Source organism: Saccostrea cucullata, unplaced genomic scaffold (assembly GCF_032062105.1).
Source record: "Saccostrea cucullata isolate Sc308-1 unplaced genomic scaffold, CSIRO_AGI_Scuc_v1 ctg74, whole genome shotgun sequence".
Lineage (NCBI taxonomy): Eukaryota > Metazoa > Mollusca > Bivalvia > Ostreida > Ostreidae > Saccostrea > Saccostrea cuccullata.
Window position 1 is genome coordinate 167,997 of NW_026934212.1, and position 27,963 is coordinate 195,959.

General features: G+C 33.9%; 1 protein-coding gene across 1 annotated transcript in view; it reads left to right on the forward strand.

Moving 5' to 3' along the window:
• Positions 1 to 2,537: 2,537 nt before the first annotated feature.
• Positions 2,538 to 27,963, forward strand: part of LOC134240176 (RNA-binding protein 33-like) — a 34,942-nt gene continuing 9,516 nt past the window's right edge. The window contains exons 1-18 of the mRNA XM_062722285.1: positions 2,538 to 2,592; positions 8,196 to 8,238; positions 9,108 to 9,388; positions 9,536 to 9,641; positions 10,856 to 10,993; positions 11,331 to 11,478; positions 12,033 to 12,322; positions 14,999 to 15,084; positions 15,250 to 15,259; positions 15,336 to 15,444; positions 18,770 to 19,142; positions 19,597 to 19,806; positions 20,064 to 20,250; positions 20,560 to 20,701; positions 21,276 to 21,907; positions 22,048 to 22,155; positions 23,696 to 23,778; positions 23,894 to 23,941. Of these exons, the coding sequence (XP_062578269.1) occupies positions 2,555 to 2,592; positions 8,196 to 8,238; positions 9,108 to 9,388; positions 9,536 to 9,641; positions 10,856 to 10,993; positions 11,331 to 11,478; positions 12,033 to 12,322; positions 14,999 to 15,084; positions 15,250 to 15,259; positions 15,336 to 15,444; positions 18,770 to 19,142; positions 19,597 to 19,806; positions 20,064 to 20,250; positions 20,560 to 20,701; positions 21,276 to 21,907; positions 22,048 to 22,155; positions 23,696 to 23,778; positions 23,894 to 23,941 (3,032 nt within the window). The 5' untranslated portion in view covers positions 2,538 to 2,554. The remainder of the gene's footprint in view (positions 2,593 to 8,195; positions 8,239 to 9,107; positions 9,389 to 9,535; positions 9,642 to 10,855; positions 10,994 to 11,330; positions 11,479 to 12,032; positions 12,323 to 14,998; positions 15,085 to 15,249; positions 15,260 to 15,335; positions 15,445 to 18,769; positions 19,143 to 19,596; positions 19,807 to 20,063; positions 20,251 to 20,559; positions 20,702 to 21,275; positions 21,908 to 22,047; positions 22,156 to 23,695; positions 23,779 to 23,893; positions 23,942 to 27,963) is intronic.

A 27,963-nucleotide genomic window follows, 5' to 3' on the forward strand; every position in this document is an offset into this window, starting at 1 on the left:
CTAGTTTAAAGTTTCTCAGTTTTAAGTCAATTAAACTTCAAGTTCAAGGAGTAAATAATGTTGGTAGTCGAACAAAGATTTTATCACAAGGAATAAATATGTGAAAAATATGTGCCCTAGCACAAACAGTTATTAAAGGGATGTCGCCAATGATGTTAAACAAAATTGGTACTCAAGAGAAGATAACGTCAAGAAAAATTCACTCGTGAGACATAAAAGCACACGTCACCTGTAACTATTCAAAAAGTATGGCCGAGATAAAGATTAGTGAAATTTTAAACAATCGTCACTCTTTTTTTCAAGACCCTTTTCCCTTTATTTTATCAAAACCTCAAATATTTAAAACGTCAATATCTCAGGTCCTGAAGTGACTTTATTATAAAAAAGTTATCCAACCAGGATCTGTTATTTATCATATCGATTATTTGTAACAATATTGATCGATCTTTACCTTTTATTTCAAAGTGCGTTAATATGGTCGATATCAACGCACTTTGAAAAAAAAATAAATTTTTTCAAAGTGCGTTAGCTTGGTCCCAAATTTAACGCACTTTGAAAAAAATTTTCAAAGTGCGTAATTTTTCAAAGTGCGTTGTAACATAGCGTCAAGAAAAATTCACTCGTGAGACATAAAAGCACACGTCACCTGTAACTATTCAAAAAGTATGGCCGAGATAAAGATTAGTGAAATTTTGCAAAGGTAGGTCAAAATTCATGGTCAATATCAAGATGTCAAACATACTGGTTCCAAAAGAAAAGTCTTGTCAAGCCATTTAAAAAATATGACCATATGCAAGGTCAAAGTTTTTTTTTTCTTTTATCAAGAGGAGGTCAAAATCAAAGGTCAAAAGGTACAAAGTCCCGGCTTTCTCATATACAGTGAATCTTTTGTGTCCCGTCCATATATGGAAGTATACAGAAAGATAGTCGTAAATCGTTATAAAAATGAAAGGAAAAGAAACTGCATGAGTAAATAAGCTAATACGTATTAATTTTGGCAACATTCAGTTTTCCGGATCCGTATTATATGCGAATTGTCCAGGCTTGTTTAAATGAATCCGAACAGAAGATAAAATTTAATTCCAGTCTCATGGAAGGGAAAAGATTGTGACCTTGACCTAATATTGCAAATTAAATTACGACGGTTAAAATAATAGGCGCTCCCCATGTAAATCTGTAAATGACGGAATATAAGTATATATAGGTCTACCCCCTCTATACTATAGTATATCATATTTCGTCATATACAGATTTACATGGGGAGCGGATATATTAATTATAGTATAGAGGGGGTAGACCTATATATACTTATATTTCGTCATTTACAGATTTACATGGGGAGCGCCTATGGTTAAAATCGGGATGAGTTGCATGCTAAATCATAACTTGAGAAAGTCGGCTCTTCCTCTCGATTAAGAGGTCTGGAATAGCCATGGCAGGCACTTGTGTCGGTAATAAATTTTTGACCCATAGTATAGAAATAACACTCTGTTATTATTATGCCCATGGGATAAAAAAAATGCTGAAACAGGTGTCTGTGCTAGGGTGGGCAACAGGTAGGTTATATTCTACAATGTATCTAGAAAAATTGTATCCAATTTTCAAAATATTTTTCCTATTGGTATATTTGGGTGACAAAGCTGAAATTGAGGGTGGTATGCATGGGGGAAATACTGGGTATTACGGTTTTATCGGTCAAAGCACAGCAATGGCTTAATTAGCACACGGCAGGTGCACATATGCTTACTCCTCCATGGCACCTGATCCTACCTCTGATGATTTAGAGGTCAGTGCTTGCTCCAAAATCGGATTGTATTGTTTAATGGACTTCTGAGCATGACTACTGTTCGTTATCTCCATAAACTGTATAGCTATATCTTTAGTCACAACAATAGAAGAACAATTTAATCTCTCTGATGATCCTAAAAGCCAATGAACCTCTTGTTATAAAAATTAAATGAACGTGAATTGTTATTACCCTTTCCTTTTAAAAACTGTTTGAATTTCTCTGTAAATTGCTCTTTAATTGTTTTTTTTTAAAAAAAATAAATGTATCGTAGTTTATTTTTAAAAAAGAAATCTAATGCATCATACAGGTCGAAACATTTATAGTACGTCTTATCTTTCAGAGAAGAGGCCGCCATCTTTGATTTCCAGAGAAGACGAGGTCGGGGGAAAAAAAGAGAAATTGAAAACGCCAATTTAAACGGAGAATACAGTAACTTTCATTGTATGTTGAAAATCAAGATCTATTGCTTGAAAAGTATTTGCAGATATTGTCACAGACGTGCTTCAAATCTTTTTTATGACTAGACAATGACCACCTAAAAGGCTAAACCATGCGAAACAAATTTGTAGAGAGAAGCAGTCACGCATTTAGCCTGTTAGCTGTCCTGAATTGAAATTCAATTTCTGCTGTGGTATTTTTAGTTTTTAAACATTCAATATTTTTTATGCAAACCGTCTTATTGTACGAATTATGTTCAACATTTTCTTCTTGTCTTTGCAGATTTTGATAGAATATCAGCTATGAAGCAAGAATATTAGCAAAATCATGTCTTTTAAGCGACCGACAGAAATTTCATGGGACAGGTAGATAGCAATATATTAACTACTAAACTATAGCCCTCTGTTTGAGAAAATTCAGACAGTTATAATGATATTAGAAAGCTAAAGATCCAAGCGAAAACCTTCGAGTTATGGTGATGTTTTTTTTTCACACTTTCTGAGGTAGCTGCAGAACTGTACTGTAGCTCTCTGCTTGAGAAAATTTGGACAGATAAAGCAGAGAGCTACAGATCCAAGCATTTTAAAAACTCTCGATTTATGCCATCTATTTTTTGTCGCTCACTTCAGGTATTATTTCTGGTATTTTATGCTTTCCCTTTAGAATTGTATCAGATAATTACTCAAATATTTTATTTTTATGATTGATACTTTGTTTCAGGGCTCCCACTGGACCGAAAATATTTTTCGCCACTTTTCGCGACAATAGGAAAGGCATACTTACTTCTGATTTCTCGACAATACAATGCACTTTATGTTATTCATTTTTTTATTATGTTTATCTGACACAGACATTGTTTTAAAATTATAATGTTTAAAGCTTTAATTATGGTAGTATCCATTTAAAAAAAAGAAAAAAAACTAATTATACAAATAATTTGATATTGAATTGATATCAGCCAACTCTTGACAGAAAATGTCCTCTTGTTTATATTTTTGCGCCTGGGAAGGGGGGGAGGGGGGGGGGGGGCTACAGACCTAGTAAAAATATGACATTTTTTAAAAATGGATCAAAATTTTCATCATTTCATTAATCAATTGTGAAAAAAAGTTATTAAAAAGTAATGAAAATTAGGTTTGAAACTTGACTTTATTATCAATTAATAACTTGGAGACTCAACATGCTCAAGGGTTTAATATGCAAGCTCATGTTATTGTAAATAATTCAGTGGAACTTACTAATTAAAGATAATTCTGTTTCCAAACCAATTTCTTTTTCACTCTTTTTCAGTTTATGGTATATTAATTTACACATTTTTCAATTTTCATTAGATAAAATTTGAAGCCATTCTTTACAATTTCCGTCATGTTTCCCTACTTTCGGTTTAAAAAAACGATTTACATAGACCCAGATTTTGTTAATAAAAATCTTTTATTTACTAACTTCATCTCCTAATAACACTTTATCCTCCCTTGTTTAATCCAAATTATATTTCAAGCAATTTTGTAACCCTTTATTGCTCCAGGCCAGTTACCTAGTCAGCTGTGTTCGTTCAAGCGAGACGTGACTTCCTACATGTAGGGTTCAGTTTTCAGACCTCATTAAATTAAATAAACAAAGGGATTTATCTGTATACATTGAATAAACAAAGGAGCTAACCAGGACTACACAAATTTTGTACATGGTACATCAAAATTCATTTTCGCCATTTATGAATTTCTTTTCGCCACTTTTGAAAAAAATTCGCATTTGGCGACAATGGCGAATCACAGCTCGAGCCCTGCTTTGTTTAAGGAATAACTGTCTTATTTTTCGATTTCATTATCTGATCAATCGATTGGCGTGCGTGATAATTTGCATAAACCATGGTTGTGGTTAACCATTTACATCCTAGGAGCCATGTGGGCCCCTTACTTTTCAAAGTTTAGGGGCCCACAATGTGATTTACAGGCCCACATACCTCATCAACAAAATATTTGAAAATTCTGCTTTTCTAAACCGCCACATTATTGGTTTCACTAGGGCATACGTCTAGGTCATGCAAGTGCTTGTATCGTATACAAATATAATAGTTTGCACACGACACCAAAAGTCTTGGTTAGCGTAGTGTTTGTTATGAAAAAAGGAAGTGGATTATAAAAATACAAACAAAGCTCGGTCATGTTCCGGGAACAAGACGCTCGCCATGTGGGCGATCAAATTTTGATTTCTTCATCGCCCACTTGAAATTTTAATCGCATTGGCGAGTGGGCGAGTGGTTAACCACAACCGTGATAAACACCAAAGGCATTTATGCATAAAATTATCATGCAAGCCAATTGATCAGGGCTCGAGCTGTGATTCGCCATTGTCGCCAATTGCGAATTTTTTTCAAAAGTGGCGAAAAGAAATTCATAAGTGGCGAAAATGATTTTTTTTAGATGTACCATGTACACAAATTGTATAGTCCTGGTTAGCTCCTTTGTTTATTCAATGTATACAGATAACTCCCATTGTTTATTTAATTCAGCAGAGGTGTGAAAATTGAAACCTACATGTAGGAAATCACGTCTCGCTTGAACGAACACAGCTGACTAGGTAACTAGCCTGGAGCAATAAAGGGTTACAAAATTGCTTGAAATAATATAACTTGGATTAAACAAGGGGGGATAAAGTGTTATTAGGAGATGAAGTTAGTAAATAAAAAAAACATTTATCAACAAAATCTGGATCTATGGAGATCGTTTTTTTTTTTTAACCGAAAGTAGGGAAACATTCCAACTTTATTTATTTTTTTAAATGGACACTACCATAAGCTTTAAACATAACAATTTTAAAACAATATCTGTGATAAACATAATAAAAAAAGGAATAACATAAAGTGCATTGCATTGTCGAGAAATCAGATGTAATAATGCCTTTCATTTTGTCGCGATAAGTGGCGAAAAATATTTTCGGTCCAGTGGGAGCCCTGCAATTGATTGATCATCGTCATGAAATTGGAAAATCTGACACTTATTCCTTATATATACATGGGATTGATTCCGCCAATTCACGTGCTAGAAGCCCCGCTTCTTGACCCTATTTGTCCTGCCCCGCACGTGATTTTTTTTTTTACCCGCCCCTATCGATTAACCAGTACATAAATGGGTATATAAAGTACATTAACTATTTGTAATGTTTTCTCGAACAAAGACATTGGAAATGTAAGTATTTACCTTTCAACGGTCGGAAACAGTCATTAATGGTTGAGAAATTTGGGTTTTAAAAAAATCTCATTTTAACATTCCTTACCAAAGACAGCCTTTTGGAACTGTTGAAAGGTAAATAAAATATCAGGAATAAGATATGAATTAATGGCTAATGATCATATACCACAATTAAGGCTGATGAAAGCATAAAATACCAGAAATAATAATTAATATAGGAATTGAGTGACAAAGAATCGGTGGCATAAATTGAAGGTTTTTTACAACGCTTGGATTGGTAGCTCTCTGCTTTATCCATCCGAAATTTCTCAAACATCAATCCTTACTTCTCTCCTATACTGATACTTGACTTACCCATCACTGCCTCCAAATAGCCCTGTAGTATAGGGCCGTAGAATGTTAAGTATTTAAAATTCAACCACTGTGTAGTGTTCTAAATGTTGTTTGCACTTTAAAGAGGCTGGTCTATTTTAAAAGTTATTTGGTATCCAGTAATACACAATTTCTCTCGCCCCAACAATCATAGCATCAACATATTACTGTCTGTCAGAGGTGCCTTAGTGTCAAACCCTGTTCATAATCTGAGTAACTTGGTATCATTGTTTATTTTCATAATTTGATTATAAAATTTAGCATGGAATTAGAAATGTTTTGGATGTTTGATATGAGCCTGAACTTTGTTGAATTATACCCAGACAAGTACATAAATTACTGGTAAACTGTTTTGATAGTGTATGGTTTCTTTTTAGCTCACCTCAACGAAGTTGGGGGGAGCTTATGTGATACCCTCGGCGTCGGCGTCCCAGGTTAAGGTTAAGTTTTTTGGAGCAGTTTTCTTTTTAATTACTTCTGTGTCCTATACTGATTAGACATGCATGGAAGATGGTTTTAGTGTGTTTTATTGTACCAGACAAAGTTTCAGATGCTGCAATTTCAGCAAAGGAATTACCAGGTTAATGTTTTTGGAGCAGGTTAACATTTTTGGTGCAGTTTTTGGTGTGGGTTTCATTTCCAAGTAACTATAAGCCCTATGTTGACCAAACTTGCATGGATGATACATCTAAGGATGCATACTACCGGGCTTGCTTCGGATGCTGAATCTGACCTACATTTTCCGGTTGAGTGAACAGGTTAAAGTTTTTGGTGTAGGTTTCATTTCCAAGTAACTATAAACCCTATGTTGACCAAACTTGCATGGATGATACATCTAAGGATGCATAGTACCGGGCTTGCTTCGGATGCTGAATCTGACCGACATTTTCCGGTTTAGTGAACAGGTTAAAATTTTGGTGCAGGTTTCATTTCCAAGGAACTATGAGTTCTTTAATGACCAATCTTGCATAGATGATACATCTAAGGATGCATACTACCGGGCTTGCTTCGGATGCTGAATCTGACCTACATTTTCCAGTTGAGCGAACAGGTTAATGTTGTTGGTGCAGGTTTCATTTGCAAGTAACTTTAAGCCCTATGTTGACCAAACTTGCATGGATGATACATCTAAGGATGCACACTACCAGGCTTGCTTCGGATGCTGAATCTGACCTACATTTTCCGGCTGAGTGATTAGTTAAAAGTTTTTGGTGCAGGTTTCATTTCCAAGTAACTATAAGCCCTATGTTGACCAAACTTGCATGGATGATACATCTAAGGATGCATACTACCGGGCTTGCATCGGATGCTGAATCTGACCTACATTTTCCAGTTGAGTGAACAGGTTAAAATTTTGGTGCAGGTTTCATTTCCAAGTAACTATAAGCCCTATGTTGACCAAACTTGCATGGATGATACATCTAAGGATGCATACTACCGGGCTTGCTTCGGATGCTGAATCTGACCTACATTTTCCAGTTGAGTGAACAGGTTAAATTTTTTGGTGCAGGTTTCATTTCAAAGTAACTATAAGCCCTATGTTGACCACACTTGCATGGATGATACATCTAAGGATGCATACTACCGGGCTTGCTTCGGATGCTGAATCTGACCTACATTTTCCAGTTGAGCGAACAGGTTAATGTTGTTGGTGCAGGTTTCATTTGCAAGTAACTTTAAGCCCTATGTTGACCAAACTTGCATGGATGATACATCTAAGGATGCACACTACCAGGCTTGCTTCGGATGCTGAATCTGACCTACATTTTCCGGTTGAGTGATTAGTTAAAAGTTTTTGGTGCAGGTTTCATTTCCAAGGAACTGTGAGTTCTTTAATGACCAATCTTGCATAGATGATACATCTAAGGATGCATACTTCCAGGCTTGCTTCGGATGCTGAATCTGACCTACTTTTTGTGGATGAGTGAAAATGTTAGTTTTGATGCATGTTTCATTTCCAATAAACTATGAGCCCTATAATGAGCAAACTTGCATGGATGATACATCTAAGGATGCACACTAATGGACTTGCTTCGGATGCTGAATTGGACATACATTTTTCATATATTAGACAAGGTAAAAGTTATGGTTGCAGGTCTATTACCAAAAACTATAAGGCTTATATAACATTGTATAAACCAAACTTGCACAAATGCTGCATCAAGAGATGAAAACTCTCAAATTTGCTTCAGATGCTGGATTTTCATTACATTTTCATGAAGAAGAAGTAGTTTAAATTTTTTATGTAGGTCTATTTCAAAGTATCAGATCAAAATTGCTTTTAAAAATATTTTCATTTTTGGAATGTATACTTTTTGTTGGTTAATTGTGTGACTTTGCCTTACTTAAAGACAACATTCGTTGAGGTGAGCTCTGTAATCTCTGATTACCTATGTTTTCTTCTGCAGTGATGAAGATGATGAGCTTTTAAGTATCAACACAAAGTTCAAGGTATGGCTACTTATAGATTTATTTAAAAAAAAAACTTATCTCATCCTGAAATGAACTCTGACATTTATATGAATTTCAGTATATAATTTAATATATAGAAAATTGATTTTATATGCCCTGCAGCTAGAAAAAATTAATGTCTGTGAGAGTGAAAAATTAACATATTTTGTGTTTTATAATGAATGTTTTCAGTTCTCAGAATTTTGAATAATATTTAACATGATCACAAAGACCATTTTATGAATAATAATATACATGTATATTTAAAATTTTAAAGAAAGCTTGTTCTGGAATATGATATAATTTGTAATTTTTATACTTTCCTGAATGTGAATAGTAGTCAATCATAAGACAAAAAACAGTTTTGGTGGATTTGCATTTTATTTGATGAAAATTAAATGTATATTATTAAGAAACGTGTGAATTAGAAATAATGGATCTAGCAAGGCCTAAATTAAAATATTGTTTGTTTGTCCTTAGCTGACTGACCCACGAAAATTAGACCCTCTCAAAATATTTTATTCCACTTTTCAATTACACATTTTTTTTATTGTCAATAGATATTTCTCTATGTACTAGTACATTTTGTTCCATGAAGCGTAAGTTTCAGTAACAAAGAATATCTACATGAACATATTGATTTTATTTTTATTTTAATAGTAATCTGATTTGAAGTCAAGAAGAAAAAAATGAAATATTGTTCCTACCTACCTACCCATTCCTAAAAATCTGGGTCGGTAAATGGCAAAGAAACATATTTTAAATTATGGCTCAAAGTAAATTCACAGTTTCAAAGGACTTCACTGTAATCCAGTTTTACTGTATTGTGATATATTAATGACTAGAGTGTTTCTAATTTTTGATGACAGGCAGATGATGATGAGGAATTAGATGAAGATGCTTTATTAGAGTCTGATGATGAATCATTGCCGATTCCATCAAAACCACAGACATCAGTTACCGAGAATAAGAAATCCCTGACCTCAACAAATAAACCTGTCAAATCTCTCAACTCAAGTGTTACAAACAAAGTGCCCAATAAAACAACCATCAGTAGAAATGGAGTGCCCAGTGATAATGTGTCTACAAAGAAAACAGGAAACACAGGTTCAGGAGCAAATTCAGCTAAACAAAAGATAACCCCAATTGTGTAAGTTTTCTAGAATTTCTTGGCAGAAGCTCTTGTCAAAACAAATTTTCCCCATTTAAACAGATTTTTGAACAGTAACATTTTATCCGAAGACGTGTAAGATGGATTATTGAAATGATCTGTTTTATCTTAGAATTTTTTTTTCAGATTTAGTGATCCTGAACCAGAACCAGTGCTTATCTTGGAGGATCCAGAGGAAGATTTTGAATTTGATGATTCTGGAGTGACAGAGGCAATTCTGGACAGCAGTCAGGTTGGGTCACAATTAAAAAAATCTAAATTTTTATTCACAAGGCAACTACGAGGGTTGATCCAAAAGTTCGTGGAATTTCTTCATAATTTATTCATTTTTAAGTGGAATTGGTTGAAAATTACAAATGAAATTATAGACACTTGATGAATATTTTAAATTGAAAAACATTTAAAATATCTTTGATAGTAACTCTATGGCAATTGCCATAGAAACGGTTGTTTGGAAATGCGGGGGAGACATCAACGCGTTTATTATAGTTTAAATTCTTAATACGTGAAATGAGAATTAAACAGCCTTATGTGGTATATAAATCCAAAATTATGTCATTATTACGATTGCTTGATCTTTTATAAACCTTTGTGTGAGAGTTTTACTGAATTTACTGGACATTTAGTTTATAAGTTGATGATTTATTGTTCATCTTTAAGTTATTAGACTACGTCAAATTTCGGTCAAGTCATACGTTTTGTAAAAATCCCGGGATCACTCTATCTTAAACGCGTATATTATTGACATAGGCTTGGGAAAAATGCATTTAGCTACTGGTTTCCTAGTGGCATAAGAAATTTAGAAAAATAGAACTTCCATGGACGTTGATTAAAGGCGTGGTCCGCTTTTGGGGGGGCTCTGTTTTAAGTGCGTATCCCCCTAGACAAATTTAAAGCGTTAATGGACGTTGCCGGTTGCCGTGCTGTCCTTGACATTGTTACTGAAATTGGAACATCATATGGAAAGATGGGTAGTATTTTGAAATATGAGTGAAAAATGAAGATAAGTTGGTGCAAGAGGATAATTATGCTTTTCTTGAGAAAAAGAAAATGGAGAAAAGGGCGGTATTTTGTAGAAATACATAGTCAAATTGGACATTAGGGCTTGATGCCTCTATAACGCGACGTGGCATATACAACTTTACGTTACGTCGAAGTCTCCCCCGGGTTTCACAACATTCCATTTTCAGAAAGCTCGTGTGACCTTATTGGTAATTGGAAAATGATGAAATTTTCCAATATTGTTGCATTATGACTCCATATTATTAACATGCCTGTTGTTTGCTTTCATCTAATCACTATGAAATTTTACGAAGAAATTCCACGAACTTTTGGATCAACCCTCGTACACTTGCAAAAGCAATCTTCTGTTTTCATCAGACAATTGCCACTGTTCCTTTATTCCTGGAATTTAAAAATTCTGATTTGAGAAAATTTGTTTCACAGGGGGAAGAGCCGGAAAATTTTAAGTTTACTAAACCATTTGAAGTAAGTTCAAAGTCTGCAGTGCATACACCACATGTGGTGGTCAGTCAGAGAGAGGAGGAAGGCATGGAGGACCAATCAGATGTCTCCAATTTAGAGGTACAAAAAGAGATCAGGGCATTTGATTGACAGGTTTACATTTTCAAAACTGCAGTTAATTCTTTTATAAAAATTAATCAGGGCATTATCAGAAAGTCTTTTTATAAAAGCAAGATTTATTTTGATTTCACATATTGATCATGTTGATACTTTATTTTTTTTAAACTAAATGTTAAAATCATGTAAAAATGTAAATGTAAAAATTCATTTACATGGAATTATTAAAAACTTGCATGTTATTGGACAACAATAAAAGTTTAAATCACATTAAAGAGATGTTAATGTTATGAACATTTTGGTTTTAGGTCTTTTGTCATAAAAAAAATTTTGTTTGCAGGTGTCTGTGGACAGAGGTCAGGAAAGCAGTGAAGAAAGCGAGGAAAGTGATCATGAGGACGATAGGCGAGGGCGATTCAGGACCGAACGTCAGCAGACTGTCAAACTGACCAATCACAAACTGGGAGGAGATATTCCAGATACTCTAGGTAAGTCCAAACTGACCAGTCACAAACCAGTAGGAGATATTCCAGATACGCTAGGTAAGTCCAAACTCAATTTTTAAAATCCAAAATCACAAACCAGTAGGAGATATTCCAGAAACAATGGGTAAGTCCTGACCAATCAAACCAGTAGGAGATATTCCAGATACATTGGGTAAGTCCTGACCAATCACAAACTAGGAGGAGATATTCCAGATACATTGGGTTAGTCCAAACTGACCAATTATATACCAGTAAGAGGTATTCCAGATACATTGGGTTAGTCCAGTTTGACCAATCACAAACCAGTAGGAGATATTGATAATTCCAGATATGCTAGATAAGTACAAACTGAGCAATCAAAAACCAGTAGTAGATATTCCAGATACATTAGGTAAGTCCATATTGACCAATCACAAACCAGTAGGAGATATTCAAGATACATTGGATAAGTCCAAACTGAGCAGTCACAAACAAGTAAGAGATTTTCGAGATACATATCAAACTATTCAGAATATGTCAATGCTTGATGCATATTGATGTAAAAATGATATTTTCAGAAATATCCAAAGAACAAGAAGAAGAGATAGAGCAGTTCAATAAATCCCATAATAAGTCCCACAGAGGGCGGGGCAGGGGTAGAGGTGGAATGTCAGGGAGGGGAGGATATCCAGGAGGGTCTCAAGGAAGAGGAGGCTTCTCCAATAGAGGAGGCTTCTCAAACCGAAATGGTCCCCAGAGGAGGGATTTGGATCAGAGAGTTCCACCAACTAATCATAATTTCCAGCATAACCACTACCCAACCAGTTTTTCACAGGAACTCCCTCCTCCACTGAGCCAGCCTCAGCAGGTTAGTGTAATTCAACATATTTTGATTTAGAAAAGAGCTATTGATACTTGAATTTTCACATGATTATGAAAAAAGTTTGACACCTTTTTATAGGTCAAAAAGGTGAATTCATTGTGTTTCGTCCGTCGTCACGTGGTGTGTTAACATTTGAACATTTTCAGCTTCTTCTCTGAAACCACTGAACCAATTTCAACCAAAGAATGACTGCACTTAAGCTATGAGAGTTGGATCCCGATGTTTTGCGCAAAATAAAATTCCAAAATTCATTAAATGTATGTTTTATAGGTATTGAACAATATCTTACGAGCAGGTTTTGGTATATTATATTACATGAAAGTATTAATTAATGCCGAGGGACACTAGCTTTTGAGACAGGGGTCTAACAGTTTTGTATCATTTCTATTGTTATTCATATGCATATCAGTTTTCAACGACTTTGTTTACATCGAGCTGCAACTTGGCCATTTTTCTTATTTGCACAGAATGTATATTTTAACTTAAACTTATACATATCCAAAGGACAATGTTGGCCAAGTTGCGGCTCATATCTAATTTTAAAAAAAATGTCCCCAAACTAGGGTCGAGATAGCTACTAAATTAACAGGTCACCGAGCATCAGCGATTGATATTATAATTACCTTACTCACATGACATTCTGCTGATCGATACGCTAACGCTTTCATTGAAAATTTCATTGTGTTTAAGTCTCTGTTTTGACAGTATCTATCGCGTACTTCCAAATTCAAACTATGGGAGATTTTTGCGCAAATTTTAAGATAAATAAATATGTCTCTTATTTAACTTTATGCTCTTCATTAGGGGTGTTTTGAAAGAATTCTGGTATTGACATTGTCATTTGAGTAAGTACAAGTATAGGCTTATGTCGCCTCTATACTATGGTCTGCAGAGCGATCGAGACATCTACCCCATCCCTTAATATTATAATCATTTAATAGTTGTGCACAATAAAATCAACACGATCTCTCTCTTCTCCATTTAAATTCATAGTGCGAAAAAATCATTTGCCAATGTTTACATTCCACAACCAAGCGGTTTAAATGTCTCCGCCTATATGTGGATACCTTAGATTCGAAAGTGACCCCTTTCAAATTTCCGGAATTTAAGGCTTTTACATGTTCTTTTCAATTACATTTTCTGTAATTATAGAAATATATATGACAAAAAATTCTGGAAATAAATATCAAAAGCATATGCTTGCACATTAATTATAGATTAATTTTGTGATATATTGTAATGTTAAGCTTAAAATAGTCAGCCAAAAAGGTTCCAAATGACGTTCTTAAGTGCACTCATTCTTTAGTATACAGCATCTATGGCTGAAGGGGAACAAAAATTGTGAATTTTACGGTCCCCGCCCCCTTGGGGCCTGAGGGGTGGGGCCAAAACCACCAAAATTATTGCAATCTTTAAAAATCTTTTACTCCTGGACATCAAGCAGTCAAACTGTTGGCATGATTGTCATGAGCATTGAGTTCTACCAAAATTGTGAAATTCATGGCTTAAACTTGTGCTAGGGCGGGGCTATATAGATTATATAGTGAAAATGCATTATTTCTTTGAAAATCTTCATTCTGCTCTTGGGTATTAAGTAAACTAACTAAGTACATAGTTATGTTGTCAAGTCATTCCAAAATTTTGAATTTTATGGCCCCAGGGTCAGGGGTTCTGGTGTTAGGGTGGGGCTCTGTTGATCATATAGTGAAAATGCATTTATTCTTTGACAATCTTCTTCTCTACTCCTGGGTATTAAATAAACTAACTAAGCACATAGTTATGATGAGCAAGAGTGTCACTTTCAAAATTGTGAATTTTATGGCCCCAGGGTTGGATTCTGGTGTTAGGGCGGGGCTCTATTGATCATATAGTGAAAATGCATTAATTCTTTGAAAATCTTCTTCTCTGCTTCTGGGTATTAAATAAACTAAGTAAGTACATAGTTATGATGAGAAAGAGTGCCTCTTCCAAAATTGTGAATTTTATGGCCCCAGGGTCAGGGTTTCTGGTGTTAGGGCGGGGCTCTATTGATTATATAGTGAAAATGCATTAATTCTTTGAAAAATCTATTCCTTTGCTCTTGGATTTTATGCCAATGATCTAAGTATATATATATTTGTTATGAAGAAAGGTGCATCTAGCAAAAGGGTTATTTTTTATGCCCCTTGGGTCGGGGGTGGAGGGGGGTGGATGGTAACATAGTCTGAAAATAAATTAATGCTTTGAAATCTGCTCTTTAGTATTAATCAACCATTTTATGATAAAATTTGCAAAATTTTGAAATATGTGGCCCCAGGGTCAGTGGTTCCTTTGGGGTGAGGTGCACAACTGGTTATAAAGTGGAAGTGCATTTTCTCTTTGTTACTCTGATCTACCTCTGGGTATTAAGTAAATAGAGAAAGCATGAAAATATTAAGTTTATAATTATGATAAGCAATGGTGCCTCTTTCAAAATTGTGAATTGTGAATTTCATGGCCTCTGGGGTAAAACTAAACAAAAAAATTTTAATTATTTGAAAGTTGTTACATGATACTCAGGTGACCTATAAGGCCCATGGGCACTCTTGTTGATTAAAAAAATTCATTGTGTTTGTAGGACACATTTAATGATTTCATAAAAAGGAAAGGTTGTAACTTCTTTTATCATAATTACATTTCCAGAGCCTCCCTCCTCCTGCTTCAGTTCCCCAGAAGATTCACATAAACCCTCATTTTAAATGTTATGCTCCCTCCCAGACAAGGAGATAGCATTGGCGACCCCATGATACCCCCTTGCTCAGACCCAGGGAACCCTCCATGATGCTACAGCCCAGAGCTCCCATAGTGCAATCTTACCACAGGTAAAATTGATATTCATCAGAGATTTTATTTTTTTGTTTTTTTTTAAAAGTCTTATATTTAAGTTATTTTAGTTTTATTCAAGTTCTTTTTAAGAAGAAACTCATGAGCATTTAAAAAAAGAATAATTCTAGAGGAGGTTTAATTTAAATTCTGACAGAGTGTTCCCTGGACCTCGCAGTCTAACCCTCAACCAATATTCAGCAGACCTCCACACCCACTGCCTCCCCACCAAATGCAGGATCCCCCACATCATCATCACTATGCAGGTAAGTCATGGAGATTATAGATTACTGTAACCAACTCTTGTGAAATCACAAAAAATAGCCATGAATTTCTCTACCTACTTTAACTTGTGAACCATTTAATATTGTGCTTTGCAGAGAATGTTTCCTCAGTCATGAAAATTAATTGATATCAAATTGACAAATCAGTGAAATCACAAAAGATGATCAAGGGCTGACAAATCCCAATTGTCTGACGCCCGGGGCTAGTGAATTTTAGAGGTGGGAAAGTGGATTTTTAATAGGCACTTGTCTGTGGGCAAGTGACTTTAAATAAATCATTCAAAATGTTATAGTTGTACACGAAATTGAAATTATTTTGTTGTAAGAGTTATCTTCCTTTGTCACTCTTCGTATGCAAACCACTTTAATTTTGTCATCAAATCATGTATCTTGTCTCATTTACCGAAAGTTTCAAGTACATGTATTTGTACTTAAATTAGCATTGGAGAAATGGAGAAAGTTTTGACAGTTTTGAAGGACATAAATCAACATACAATCAACCAATCAATCGACAGCCTGTATGGTAATAGTATTTATACTGGCAGGGGGTTTTAAATACATGTATCACCAATAATCAAAACAACATGTTCGAGGTTGTAAAATTTTTCGATTTGATGAGGAAATAATTCATTGTGATGATTATGAAGTGCTGGATAGTACACAACAAGAAAAGAATTAAGGGAAGTATGTTTTATTGTTTAAAATGAAATTGAAATTATTTTGTCATAAGTGTTGTCTTTAATTTATAGTTTACGGTGGGACAAGTAAAAATTGAAGTAGGACAAGGGAAATTTGACCATGCACTTGGCCATGGGCAAAATCTATTTGTCGTCCCCAATGATGCAAATTATAGTTGGCTTACAGCAACACTGTTGAAAAGTGAATGTGTTTGGGGGAGGGGGTATAAAGATGTACATAAACAGGTTATCTCTGCCCTCTACAAGGTAGAGTACCTGCCATACTTCCTCAAGAATTTTTTTTAAAGACATTGAAGTTTTAATGAGCAGAAATAACTGTTGTTTAGTGACATTAAATAAAGGAAAACTAATGTAAAGAAGCAAGCATTCTGAGAGCATTGCATAAACAGTACATAAGCAACTTTAATTTAGTGCATAACAAACCCAATTGTAATCCCAATTATGAAAAATTAATAATGCCATAATTCCGTCAAAAGTCAATGAAGGAAAACGAAATTCAAACTTGATCTGTAACTCATCAAGATACAATCACATACTAAAAGTCAGCTCAATATCTGCAAGCATTTAGAAAAAAAGTGTGGAAAACCAAGAAGGACAGACTGACAGCGGGACATCAGACACCCAGTCCCCTCTGGTTTTACCTGTAAGGGACAAATATATTTTCTAATTACCGGGTACTTTATCTCATCTAATATACAGTTAATTTATCTCATCTAATATACAGTTAATAAGACTATAATTTAATCTGTTATTTTAATTGGATCAACTACCGTAAATCTGGAAATTTCATGTCGATTTTTTTTTTTTTATTTGGGTCAAAAAGCTGTTGATTAATTTTTACAGTTCAAAATTTTATGAATTGTCACTGGTGGTAAAAATAAAATCACTGAAGATTTTCATATCAGGTATGTTTCAAATTAATATGCACAGTTAGAATACCACCAAATACTCACAACGTCCGAAACAATTTTGATAAAAATACAAAAGGATTTGCACTGAAAATAATTTCTAAATCAATTATAACTCAAACATTTTAGGTGTTGTGAATGCCTTTTAAGCTACAATATAATCCAAATGAAGAAAAAATTATAACTAATTTTCTCAACGTTTGGTTTTTTTCTCACCTAAAATTTACACGCCGTGTTTACATTTGGAACTCTCTAGTTAATGCACTGAGTATGAGTTATCGCCTGTGTTGATACACGGTTAGATAAAATAACAGTTCTCTCTTTATTGGCAAGATAATTAAAAAGGGGCACACCTCCTCAGTGCTTGTCAAACCATCGGACGGTATTGCATATAATAAGGGCAATTTACATGCACGGGTAATTAACTTGTAGTTATACATGTAGTAGTATAAACAGGTTTCTCTTAAAAATGACTAGTGCTTACCGACACTTATTCACTGAGTTAAAAAAAGACACGAGCTCTCAGAAAAAAAAATTCTTCACATCTTGATTTATTTTTAAGAAAATATTTTTGCGAATGCAGTGCACGTGCAAATTTGCTAAAAATTTATCTACAGAAGAAATTTCCAGATTTACGGTATATTTATCCGCAAATGGGGAGCAAAGAACTATATGCGGTATTAACCAACATTTGCCCCCCAAAATCAAACTTTGATGGAGTAATATTTAATTAAGTCCTTACAGGGGAGTATATGTTCCAAAGCACTGAATAATTTAATCATATGTTAATGACGTCACAAATATGACGTAAATTTCAGTTTTTTATGAATTTTGCAGAAAAATGTATATATTTCGTATATTTTAAATAAAAGTCACCGAGCGCATGTGTGTTCAGGATAAATATTTTGATATAATGTGTAGAATGATAATATCAATGAAATATGTCAATATTGTTCCTGAACACACATGCGCTCTATAAATTTTAAAGCTTAAATTGTTGAAATTTTGTCCATTTTGTCCTCTTTCTGAAAAATGGCAATATCATAAAAACAGAAATTGTGAATACACTGCTCTGGAACTATAATATTTTCTGTTAACTTATATTTCTCGTACAATTTATTGAATTCAGCACATTTCAGGAAGTTTTCAAAATTTGACTTTTGTGGGGGCAAACATATGCAATATACCGCATATAGTTCTTTAGTTGCTCCACCTCGCCTTGGATGGCAATATCACAGTTTGCACTTTGGCCTCACTTTGAAAGTGCATTTGTTGATGCATGGTAAACTGTGTACACTGCTAGGTAAACATCCACATTTTTAAAAAAAAATCATCTTTGATTAAATTTAGAGAACTTTGAAACGAAATTTCTGAAATTTTTTTTTCATTTAATCATCATTTATTGACAAAATTCACCATAGATGGACTAAATTACCTTAAATTCTATTAAAAGAAAGACAACTCTAAGCATTTGCAAAATCATGAAATACATGTCTACCCCCTTTCTTTGATATACGTCAGATATGTCATTACTTCAAGGCCATTCTCCAGGAATTTTTATCACCACCTGATAATAACAAGGACATGATTTAAAAGTTGTATAAAGACAGAAACAAGTCAAACATGAAGACATCATGTTGGATACAGGTTCATGGTAAACTCTATTCATTAGACATTTGACACATATTTTCTCCTTATTAGCTCATCAGCCTCCTCCAAGGCAGAATGATCCCTACCCAGCATTCTCTGGTGGACCACCATCTCATGCTCATCAGGCCCCCCACCATTACGTGGGACCTCACCACCACCAGGTACCACACGGTGGCCCCCCTCCCTTCCATGGACAGCAGTACCCGCCAAGGGAGCAGTACCGTCCCTCCGGGCCCCCACCTCAACCACTGATGGGACAACCCAACCATCAGTTTCCTGCCCCCCATCACCCCCCACAACCTCAGGTCAGGGTGGAACCCCAGCATCCACCACACGTACGGATGGGACCCCCACCCCATCAACCTCAAAGTGGACCCCCGCCACAACATCAACAATACAATCCACAACATTATCAGGAACAAAGGTAAATACACAGTTACACTACGAGGGGAACAAAGAATACTTTATATTGAACAATTTTAGTACTGTAGACATACTTTTTTCCACGGGGTCATAATTCCGCGGAATCTCTAATTCTTTTCAATCCGCTGGTAGAAAATTACGCGAATATCTTAGACTCTCCTTATATGGCTTATATTTGTATTAAGTTCGATGGGATAAATTTCCGCAGAAAATTTGTGACAGCGTACATAGCGTAAATAAATACCATGCAGAAAAAAGTACTTCTACAGTATCTGAAAGACAGAGAAAATAAAGCAATCAGGTCTATTATTAAAGTTATGATCAGGTCTTATAAGAAATTGAAGGACTTCTCGATGATGGATCATTCAAATGTTATATATTGATGTTTTAAATTGAGCCTTGTAATGGACATTTAAGAATGATTAACATGTCAAAAATTGTATGTGTGAATACAGGTTTCCTAACCCACAACATGCCCCAGAGCCGCACGTCAGACCCGATTTCCACCCCTCTCACCAGACACAGCAGCCGCCTCCGAGATTTCAGCCGAGAGTGGCCCCAGGGTACCAGTCCCGACCCCAGAGATTTCAGTCTCAGGGACAGAGAATGCCTCAAGGTCCCAATACTGGACAGAATAATGGAGCACCTAGACAACCTGTTAACAAGTAAGTCGTGAATCGCCAAAAAGATTATCTGTGATGTAGATCAAGGATAGTTCAGGTTTGTATTGTACATGTATCTATAGTGCAGTTTTATTTAAAGCAGGTTCCTCTGACTTGTATGATATCTACTGCTACTTTGTAAAAAAAAAATTCAAGGTACAGTCTTTTGATCATTTGATATGTTAGTTGCTGAAAGGTTGTGTGAACAATTGATCTTCTAACTGTTGTAGTTGTTAAAGACGTGGGTAATTTTCTTTCAGTCCAAAACAAAATGCTTTATTGTTGGCACATGCCAAAAAGCTGAGAGATCGTGCAAAGAAATTTTCACAGAATACTCCTATAGTAGTCCCCAGTAAACCTAAGAAGAGGCCCTCAACAGAAGTGATAGTGGAGGGAAGTATTGAGCCTTCCCCAATAAAACAAACGAAAGTAGAAACCAAACCATTGGTAAGTATTTCAGTGCATTGGATTGATAATGCATACATCCCTATCACTGTGTTACTTCAGTGTATTTCAACAACAGAATAAAATTTAAGAATTGTTGGAGAACTTAAAAATAATAAACGGACCATAAATTGAAGTTCAAGCAGAGACAAATTTTGTTTATATAAAGATTAAAATAAACACGAGCAAAACCAAGTTGTACATGAAATAGAATTGAAAAAACTGATGTGAATTAATTTAATTGACAGAACATGGACTGCTACATGAATATTTATACTGTCTGTGAATTACATGTTGAAATGTTTTTATCAGACTCGAGAGGACAAGGAGCTACAAGAAAAGCTAGCACTGCAGGCTGAACAGAGAGAGTATATAAGGCGAAAAAAGGAGGCCAATAGACAGGCACTGGCCCAGAAAAAACGAGAAGAGTTAGCTCAGCGGCTAGCAGGGACAGGTACTACTTCTATACGCAAAGTGTAGTTCTTTGAAGTCATCATCATGTTAGTGATTTTCATTGATCATCCTTACCAGGAAATTCAGAGCACCATATCCGCATCAGTAAAAGAAAACACTGTTCACATTTATTTATTGAGCTCGAGATTGTAACTCTCCTTCGATAAGCAAAAAGCTTTAAAGCTCTTGTTTTTTGTTATATGTATATAGACTGACTATAAATAAAATTTACTAGGCAAAAATTTTCACATTAATTTATTGAGTCTTTTGAACATATGAGCTAATTCTGAAATTGCATCCCCTAGAAGCAGTAAAATTTTGGTAACTCATGAACATTGATCTTCACATATACAGTGATTACGCAGTATTTATGAAATTCAAGTAAATCTAGTAGATTCTATCATTCTAGTTTTTCATCTTATTGTATTTTCTTTGAGTGCTATAATATGGTACTTGTACAATTATCAGTCATTCTTTTCACTTTAATCCCTATTCTTCAAATTTTATTAAAAAGGTAAAATGCTCTCATCACTAAAAGATATTTAACAAATATATTTTGATGTGCTTACTTTTAGGTCAGACATTAGAAGACATTGAGCAAAGCTCAACTACAAGTGGTCCCGTACAACAACAGGTTCATAATAAACCAGTACAGGGCAATGTGGCTCTTAAAAAGACAATACAACCTATACACACCCCACAAGCTGGTCAACAGATCCAAACAGTGCAGTCAAATCAAATCAGATTTCAGAATACTCAGGTCTCAAAAACCCCTCAGAGGAATCCTCAGAAAAAAATCGTGAACCTTAATAAAGGTGTTCATAAACCAGCAAATGCTCAAATGACAACCAACAAAACTCTAGCAAGTCCTACAAAGAAACTAATGAAGAGGATAGAAACTGTAAAGAAAAATGCTCAAGGAGAAATCATATCTCGAGAAATAAAGCTCGTTCCTATAGAGGATGAAGGGGTCATTAGTGAGCAGACTTCGGTCACAAATCGAGGGCAGGTCCAGGTGGTCAAGAAGAGCACTATGGTCACCTCTACTGAGGGTCAGCAAGCAGGAAACAGAACTGTGGTCAGCGGGAACAGGTCGGTCATCACCCCAGGGTCCGGCAACCGGTCTGTCATCAGGTTAACTCCAGACAGCGGGCAGGGTGATGAAGGGGACCTCAGAAATGTGGTCAGTCAGCAGACTATTGGAAGGGTAAAGAATTGTGATTCACTCTTAAATTTAAGTACACTGTATAACATTACCTTAGTGAGATATCAGACTTTTTTATTCACATGTATATGCAAGAAATTTGTCAAGTTGACTTAACATGAAAAATATTTTTTTATATTCAGAGAATTGTTGTGAAATCCACTCCTAAATCAGTGATGGTGAAGAATCTGTCTATTTCTACATCAGACTCCATCATCAAGAATCTCTGCACAACAGTGGGTCCAGTAGAGGTATGTTATTTATAAACACTAAAATCCTTTTAATATATCGTAATTTACGGAATATATGTCGATACTTTTTTTCTCAGAACCGCTGGGGTCGCCCAATATTCAGAATTCAACCTATTTTAGGCTCAAGTTTACGAAAAATGCCCCCAAATCAGTAACATTTACGTCAATTTCAAAGCAAATTTGTGCCACTTTCGTAACTTTTTTGATCATTTTTCGCAAAAAAATTAATGCCCCGGTAAACAATAAAATATTTATTCTATAGCTTTCTTACAAAATGAATTCCATTAATTATCCGTTGATGACAAAGGAAAACAACATTGCTTCATCTATTAAATAATTCCTCAACGTATTATCCATTAACATCATGCGGTATCCATCTTGTGAAGTTAGGAAGTCGCGATCGTGTACTAAAAGTAAAACCGCAACCATATCAAAATTTAAGATACGGAAAATTTTCACAACTGTAGTGTTTTTACACAGTATACATGGTGTACAAAGATTGGCTTCTAACAGAATTTTAATTGTCTGACAGATAAAGGGATTTACACCTGTGTTGGTTTAAATGGCTGCGGGGCATGATTAACAAACCCAAGTGCCGTTATAGGGTACTAAAGTTACACATCATTGAACAAACAAAGCTGTGAAATTCATGTTGACAGTCAAATTGGGAATGTACTCTCAATTAAATTTATAAATTAAACTTATAAAGTTTTAATATGATTTCAGTTCTTTACTGTTGCTTGATTTATACATTCAATGGTCATTTGCGTGTTTTAGCAAATCCCTGGAGAAGAAAAATAAAAATGGCGGACATCGAAGTAATTGTCGTCCACCGGTAAATAATGTCTAAATAAAATTTATTAGGAATGTGTCAAAGTTGTTCTGAAATCGGAATTACTATTCTTTGGTCTCGGGTATTTACCGAATTATAGCTGTAAAATAATAACGTATTTCCGTGTTATTTATGCCTCTGATTTAACAACAGTGTGAAACTACGAAGGCATTGAACAGGCAAGTTGGAGAAAAATAAGTAGTAACACAATTCAAAGAAGTTTTAGCAACATTTTTTTTAAAAACTTTATTTAAATGCTGTACTCATTAAAATACCTGTTTATTTTCTTGATACGTTCATGTCACGGTAACCCCGGTAATTTTAGGGGTTTACCTGATACGTCGTATCTGCGTGAATCTTTAGAAGACGGGAAACAAAGCCTCGTCCTATATAGTAAGTTCGACCTATCTTAGGATTTTTCAAAAATTAAGGCTGAAAATGAGCCTTTCGACCTATATACCCCATCGACCTATAATCCCAAAATTACAGTACATGTAAATGAAACCTTGGCATATTTCATTTTTAAAATTCAAACTATAACATTATTAGATATTCAAGTTGTGCGATAATCTGTACTTTTCTTAAAAAGGTTTCTATATACTGGAAAAACAGTTGTGTAACATAGGACATTGAACAGTTGGTTTTTTTTACAGAAATATAGTCATTCAATACAAAATGACCAGATTTTCATCTCTTTGTCTTATTCAGAGCATAAAAAGAGACCAGAAAGATGCAGTGGTAACGTTCATGAATGCAAATCACGCATCACTGTTTGCTGAGAAATACAACAGGTAATATTTGTCTGTTCTGTAATCATTATGTCTGTCAAAATTTCAGGAAATAAAATTCAAAAAATCATTTAGAGAAAAGTTAATATATCAAGTTATCAACTACTTTTTATCGTAGGACACTTCTGGACTTGTCAACAATCCTCGTGTCACTGATAAATTACTAAAATAAACTACCCATAAGAGATCTGATTGTGAAAGGTTAGGCGGATTGAACATAAAAGAGCATCAGGGGATGGATCCATATCAAATTCATCGAGGACAGCTTCTTCTAGTAGGATACAGAGCCAGGATTAAACATCACTATCTTCCTAGGAATTCTGAAGTTCTAACAACTAACTTCGGTCTAATTGTCATTCAGTTAGTTAGGGGATATTTGTTACTGTAGAAAGTCAACTTGAAGTCAAGTTGAAAGTTGTACATAATCATGTAGTTGATTTCATTCAAATATTTAGCTTCATTGTATGTATTACTCTATCTAAAGATACCTTAAAGACAACAATACATATTTTTAAAAAAAGATTTCACATGACAAGGTGGCACATGTTAAGAAACATCATTTATTTGAACATCGTTTTATAATTTGAACATTGAGTTTTATCGATAGCTGCTGAATATACCTTATCCAACATAACTGATAAATTTTGACACATCCACCACCCCATTCCCGTTTGTTAGAACATCTATGAAACTTTTGAAGTATAATGTCAAGGAATATACTCAGATATAATGAAATCCTAACGCTCTGGTTTAACTTTATTTTGAGAAAACGTGAGGAGGCACAGGAGTAGATTACCAGTTAATTTTCTTCAATAATATTTTCATTGTTAAGTAGGCTTAATTACTAAAAAGGGGAAATTTATGTACAGCATACCGGGAAAAGTTGCTACTGTAAAATCACATATTTTTGTGGGGTCAGATTTTCGTGGTTCTAATAAAAACTCTTGGTTCATGGGGATTTGATATTCATGGATGAGAATTGTTGAGTAGTTATGTGTGTAACATTTTACATTCCTTGTGGACATGAATTCATGGGTCTCTTCATACCTCAAAAACAACAAAAATTAAAACCATGAAAATTTGTGATTTCTCAGTATAACTCGAAAATTATAACAAGGTGAAGATATTTTTTTAGCCCCATTCAGAAATGCTAAAACTATTCATTGTGAAGTGGCAAATAGTTATTTATCACATTGTAATTTAACCCTTGTTGATGAATTACTTGCAGACATTTAAATGTTATTTTTTGAAACAGACACAACCCCTTGATAAATATTCTTAATTTTTAATATTTCAAGAGGACTGAATTTAAAAAGCCAGAGAGAAACGCAGCAGTTTTATGAAGTTAAATTGATGTGTAAAGTTTAATGCATATAATAATAGGAAAAATAGTTTCCTTTAAAAAGATTTATATTGAGTGTAATTTTTTTAATTTTAAGAAATCAGAATTTAAGACTTAACCATGTTAACTAGCACTTCTTTAAAATAATAGATTTAAGAATGTTTCTTTAAAAAATTGTTTTCTCTGATAAGCTTATCATGCTCAATAAACATTTATTTATTTACATAAAATCCAAAAAAAAAAAAAAATGAAAGGGAAAAACTAAAAACAATTTCAGAACAATTCTAAAAGTGATGGGAATTTTTTTAACATCATTCATTTCAGCTAAATTTAAGAAAGAAGTTTTATTTGGGTACTAGAGTGTAATCATTATGCAGAGAGAAAGTCAAATATTGAATGAGTTAAATAATGTTAGTTTGATAATATTTTAAAAATGTTAAAGATCTTAATACCTAAGCTGTAAGTAAAATAATACTGTTGGATGAGAAATTTCATGCCAGTTTGCCCAAGGTTCATCATTTTCAATAAAACTTTATTCTAAAGTAATGCAGGAGTTGAAAATTTGTAAATGAAAAATTGATGAGTGTTTTTTCTTTTGGCTTTTGTGGGTTCCTTTCAAGTTTTAAAGAAAAATGAAAAATTATCAGATTTCCTAACATGCGAGACTAAATAGGGAACTGTGTTGTGCTTTTGCTTAGTTACATAAAGCAAGCTTTTGGAAAAAAAAACCACTTAAAATATTCATTGTAGAAATGCAAATGAGTTAAAAAAAAATAGATAGATTCCTCAATGTTTCCAGGTGTATTTTTGTTTGTAGGAATATGAAAGTAGAAGTTTTGATTCCATTTTGCAGCAACATTAGATTTATGTAGAAGTTCTTTTTTAAATAGGATGAAAGGCTGTATTAAAAATCAAGATTAATTTTTATACTTGAAAGACTGTTGCAGGATATTGTGCCATATTCTCAATTACTTAGGAGAAATAACATTTTAGTGGGTTCCTTTTTATGAGAAAAGTCTGTCAGATAGTTATACATATTTATTTGGGCCAAAATAAAATTATAGTTTGTTTGGAATTGCCTCCCGCCTCATTGAAATGCCCCCCTCCTGAAAAAAATTTATTGACCAAAAGTAGGAAGATTTTTTTTAAATTTAATCAATTTTTTTCCCCATTACATGTATCACACGCACCATACAAAACACTGAAATGTAGTGTCAGATCTATGTAAAATCAGGGATTTTTGTTCTGAGATTTTTATCAAAAATTTATAATTTATCTTCAATTAAAAAAAAAAAAATAATTTCCCTCCCTCCCTCCTGTGTCTGAAACCCTCCAGGCGGCAATTCCAAACAAACAATTTTTTAAGGATGGCCTTGTACCTTGTCAGAGTGAAATCTTCAAATTATGATTCATTAGTCAACCTAAATTTAGTATACCCCTTAAAAATCTTTAAGCACACATACACACACTGCCAACTCCTTTGTAAATGATTGCCGCACCAGAAATTTATGTTGAAACCTTCAAAAAGCCAAATTTGGAATTATTACAAGTTTTAAATCGAGATATTTGATGGATTTACATGTATGAAAGGATGTTGATATCACAGATAAATGAACTATTGTTAAACAGAAAAATATTTTTAAAGTGACACATGAACTAAATGGAAATAGAGGCTTCTAGAGGATTTGCTATTGAATAAACTATGAAGAAGAAATATGCAATGGACACACTGTGTTTCTTGTGATAAGGATTTTTCTCTATGCCTTAAAAGAATCAATGAAGATATTAGATGGATGAAACTTTTAATGGAGTTAATTGTGTGAGACTCATCTATCCTTTTTTTAGAAACTGGTTTTTCCCAATTGTGAATGCCAGGAAATAATGGAGAGAGTACATAATACGAGAACAATGCGTTAGATTCATCAATTTATACTACTATTAAATGTTGCTATACATTAACTTTACATGCAGAATTAAAACACGCACTCTACACAAACGCATGAAAACTTTATCCTTGATAAAAACAAAGCATCCAAAAAAAATTCTAACAAGATATTTACTACTGATCATAAATGAAGGTATAAAGGAGAAAACCTTTTGCCTTCTTTAATCTTTATTTAATTAGTTGAGACTTCGTTAAAAGAATTAATTTTCCACAATTTTTTTTTTTGGTTATATGATCATGATATCACATACCATAATGAATTCAATGTTAAGAATGAATTAAAACTTTTATGACTGTTGATATTATTGTTATGTGACTCTAAGTGGCGAATCATGTTTACCATATCTATTAAGATCTCGTTTATGACTGTTGTCATCCAAATATTATTTTTGTGAAAAATTTAGATACATTTTACATAGGAACTGGAAACGTAGTCATAATTGGGAATTTCTTTTCCATGAGTGTAAGCTATTATCATTAAACCATAAAGTTGTTAAGAAAATAAAATACCCATGCATAACTTGATTGTCAATTGTTATTAATGTTTGTTTTTATTTTTTAAGAATGCAGAAACTTTATTTTTTATATCTTTGTTATTGTTATATCTTTGTTATTATTATTTTTTAAAATTTGTGTGGTTTTTCACACTATTAATGGTGCTACTGTATACAAATTTGTATTTTTAAAGAAATATTTTGTGATTTTATTAAGTATTGTATCTGCATTCTTTGAATGCTATTTTTCATCAGATCATCCATGTTCAGAAATATTTTTTTGATAATGTACTTAATGACTATAATCATTTTGCATTATTTTCCTACTGTATTACTTATTTTTTAGGTAAAGTTGATCTTTTCACATATATGTGATTGTTATTGTCTATATATTGGTTACACATACA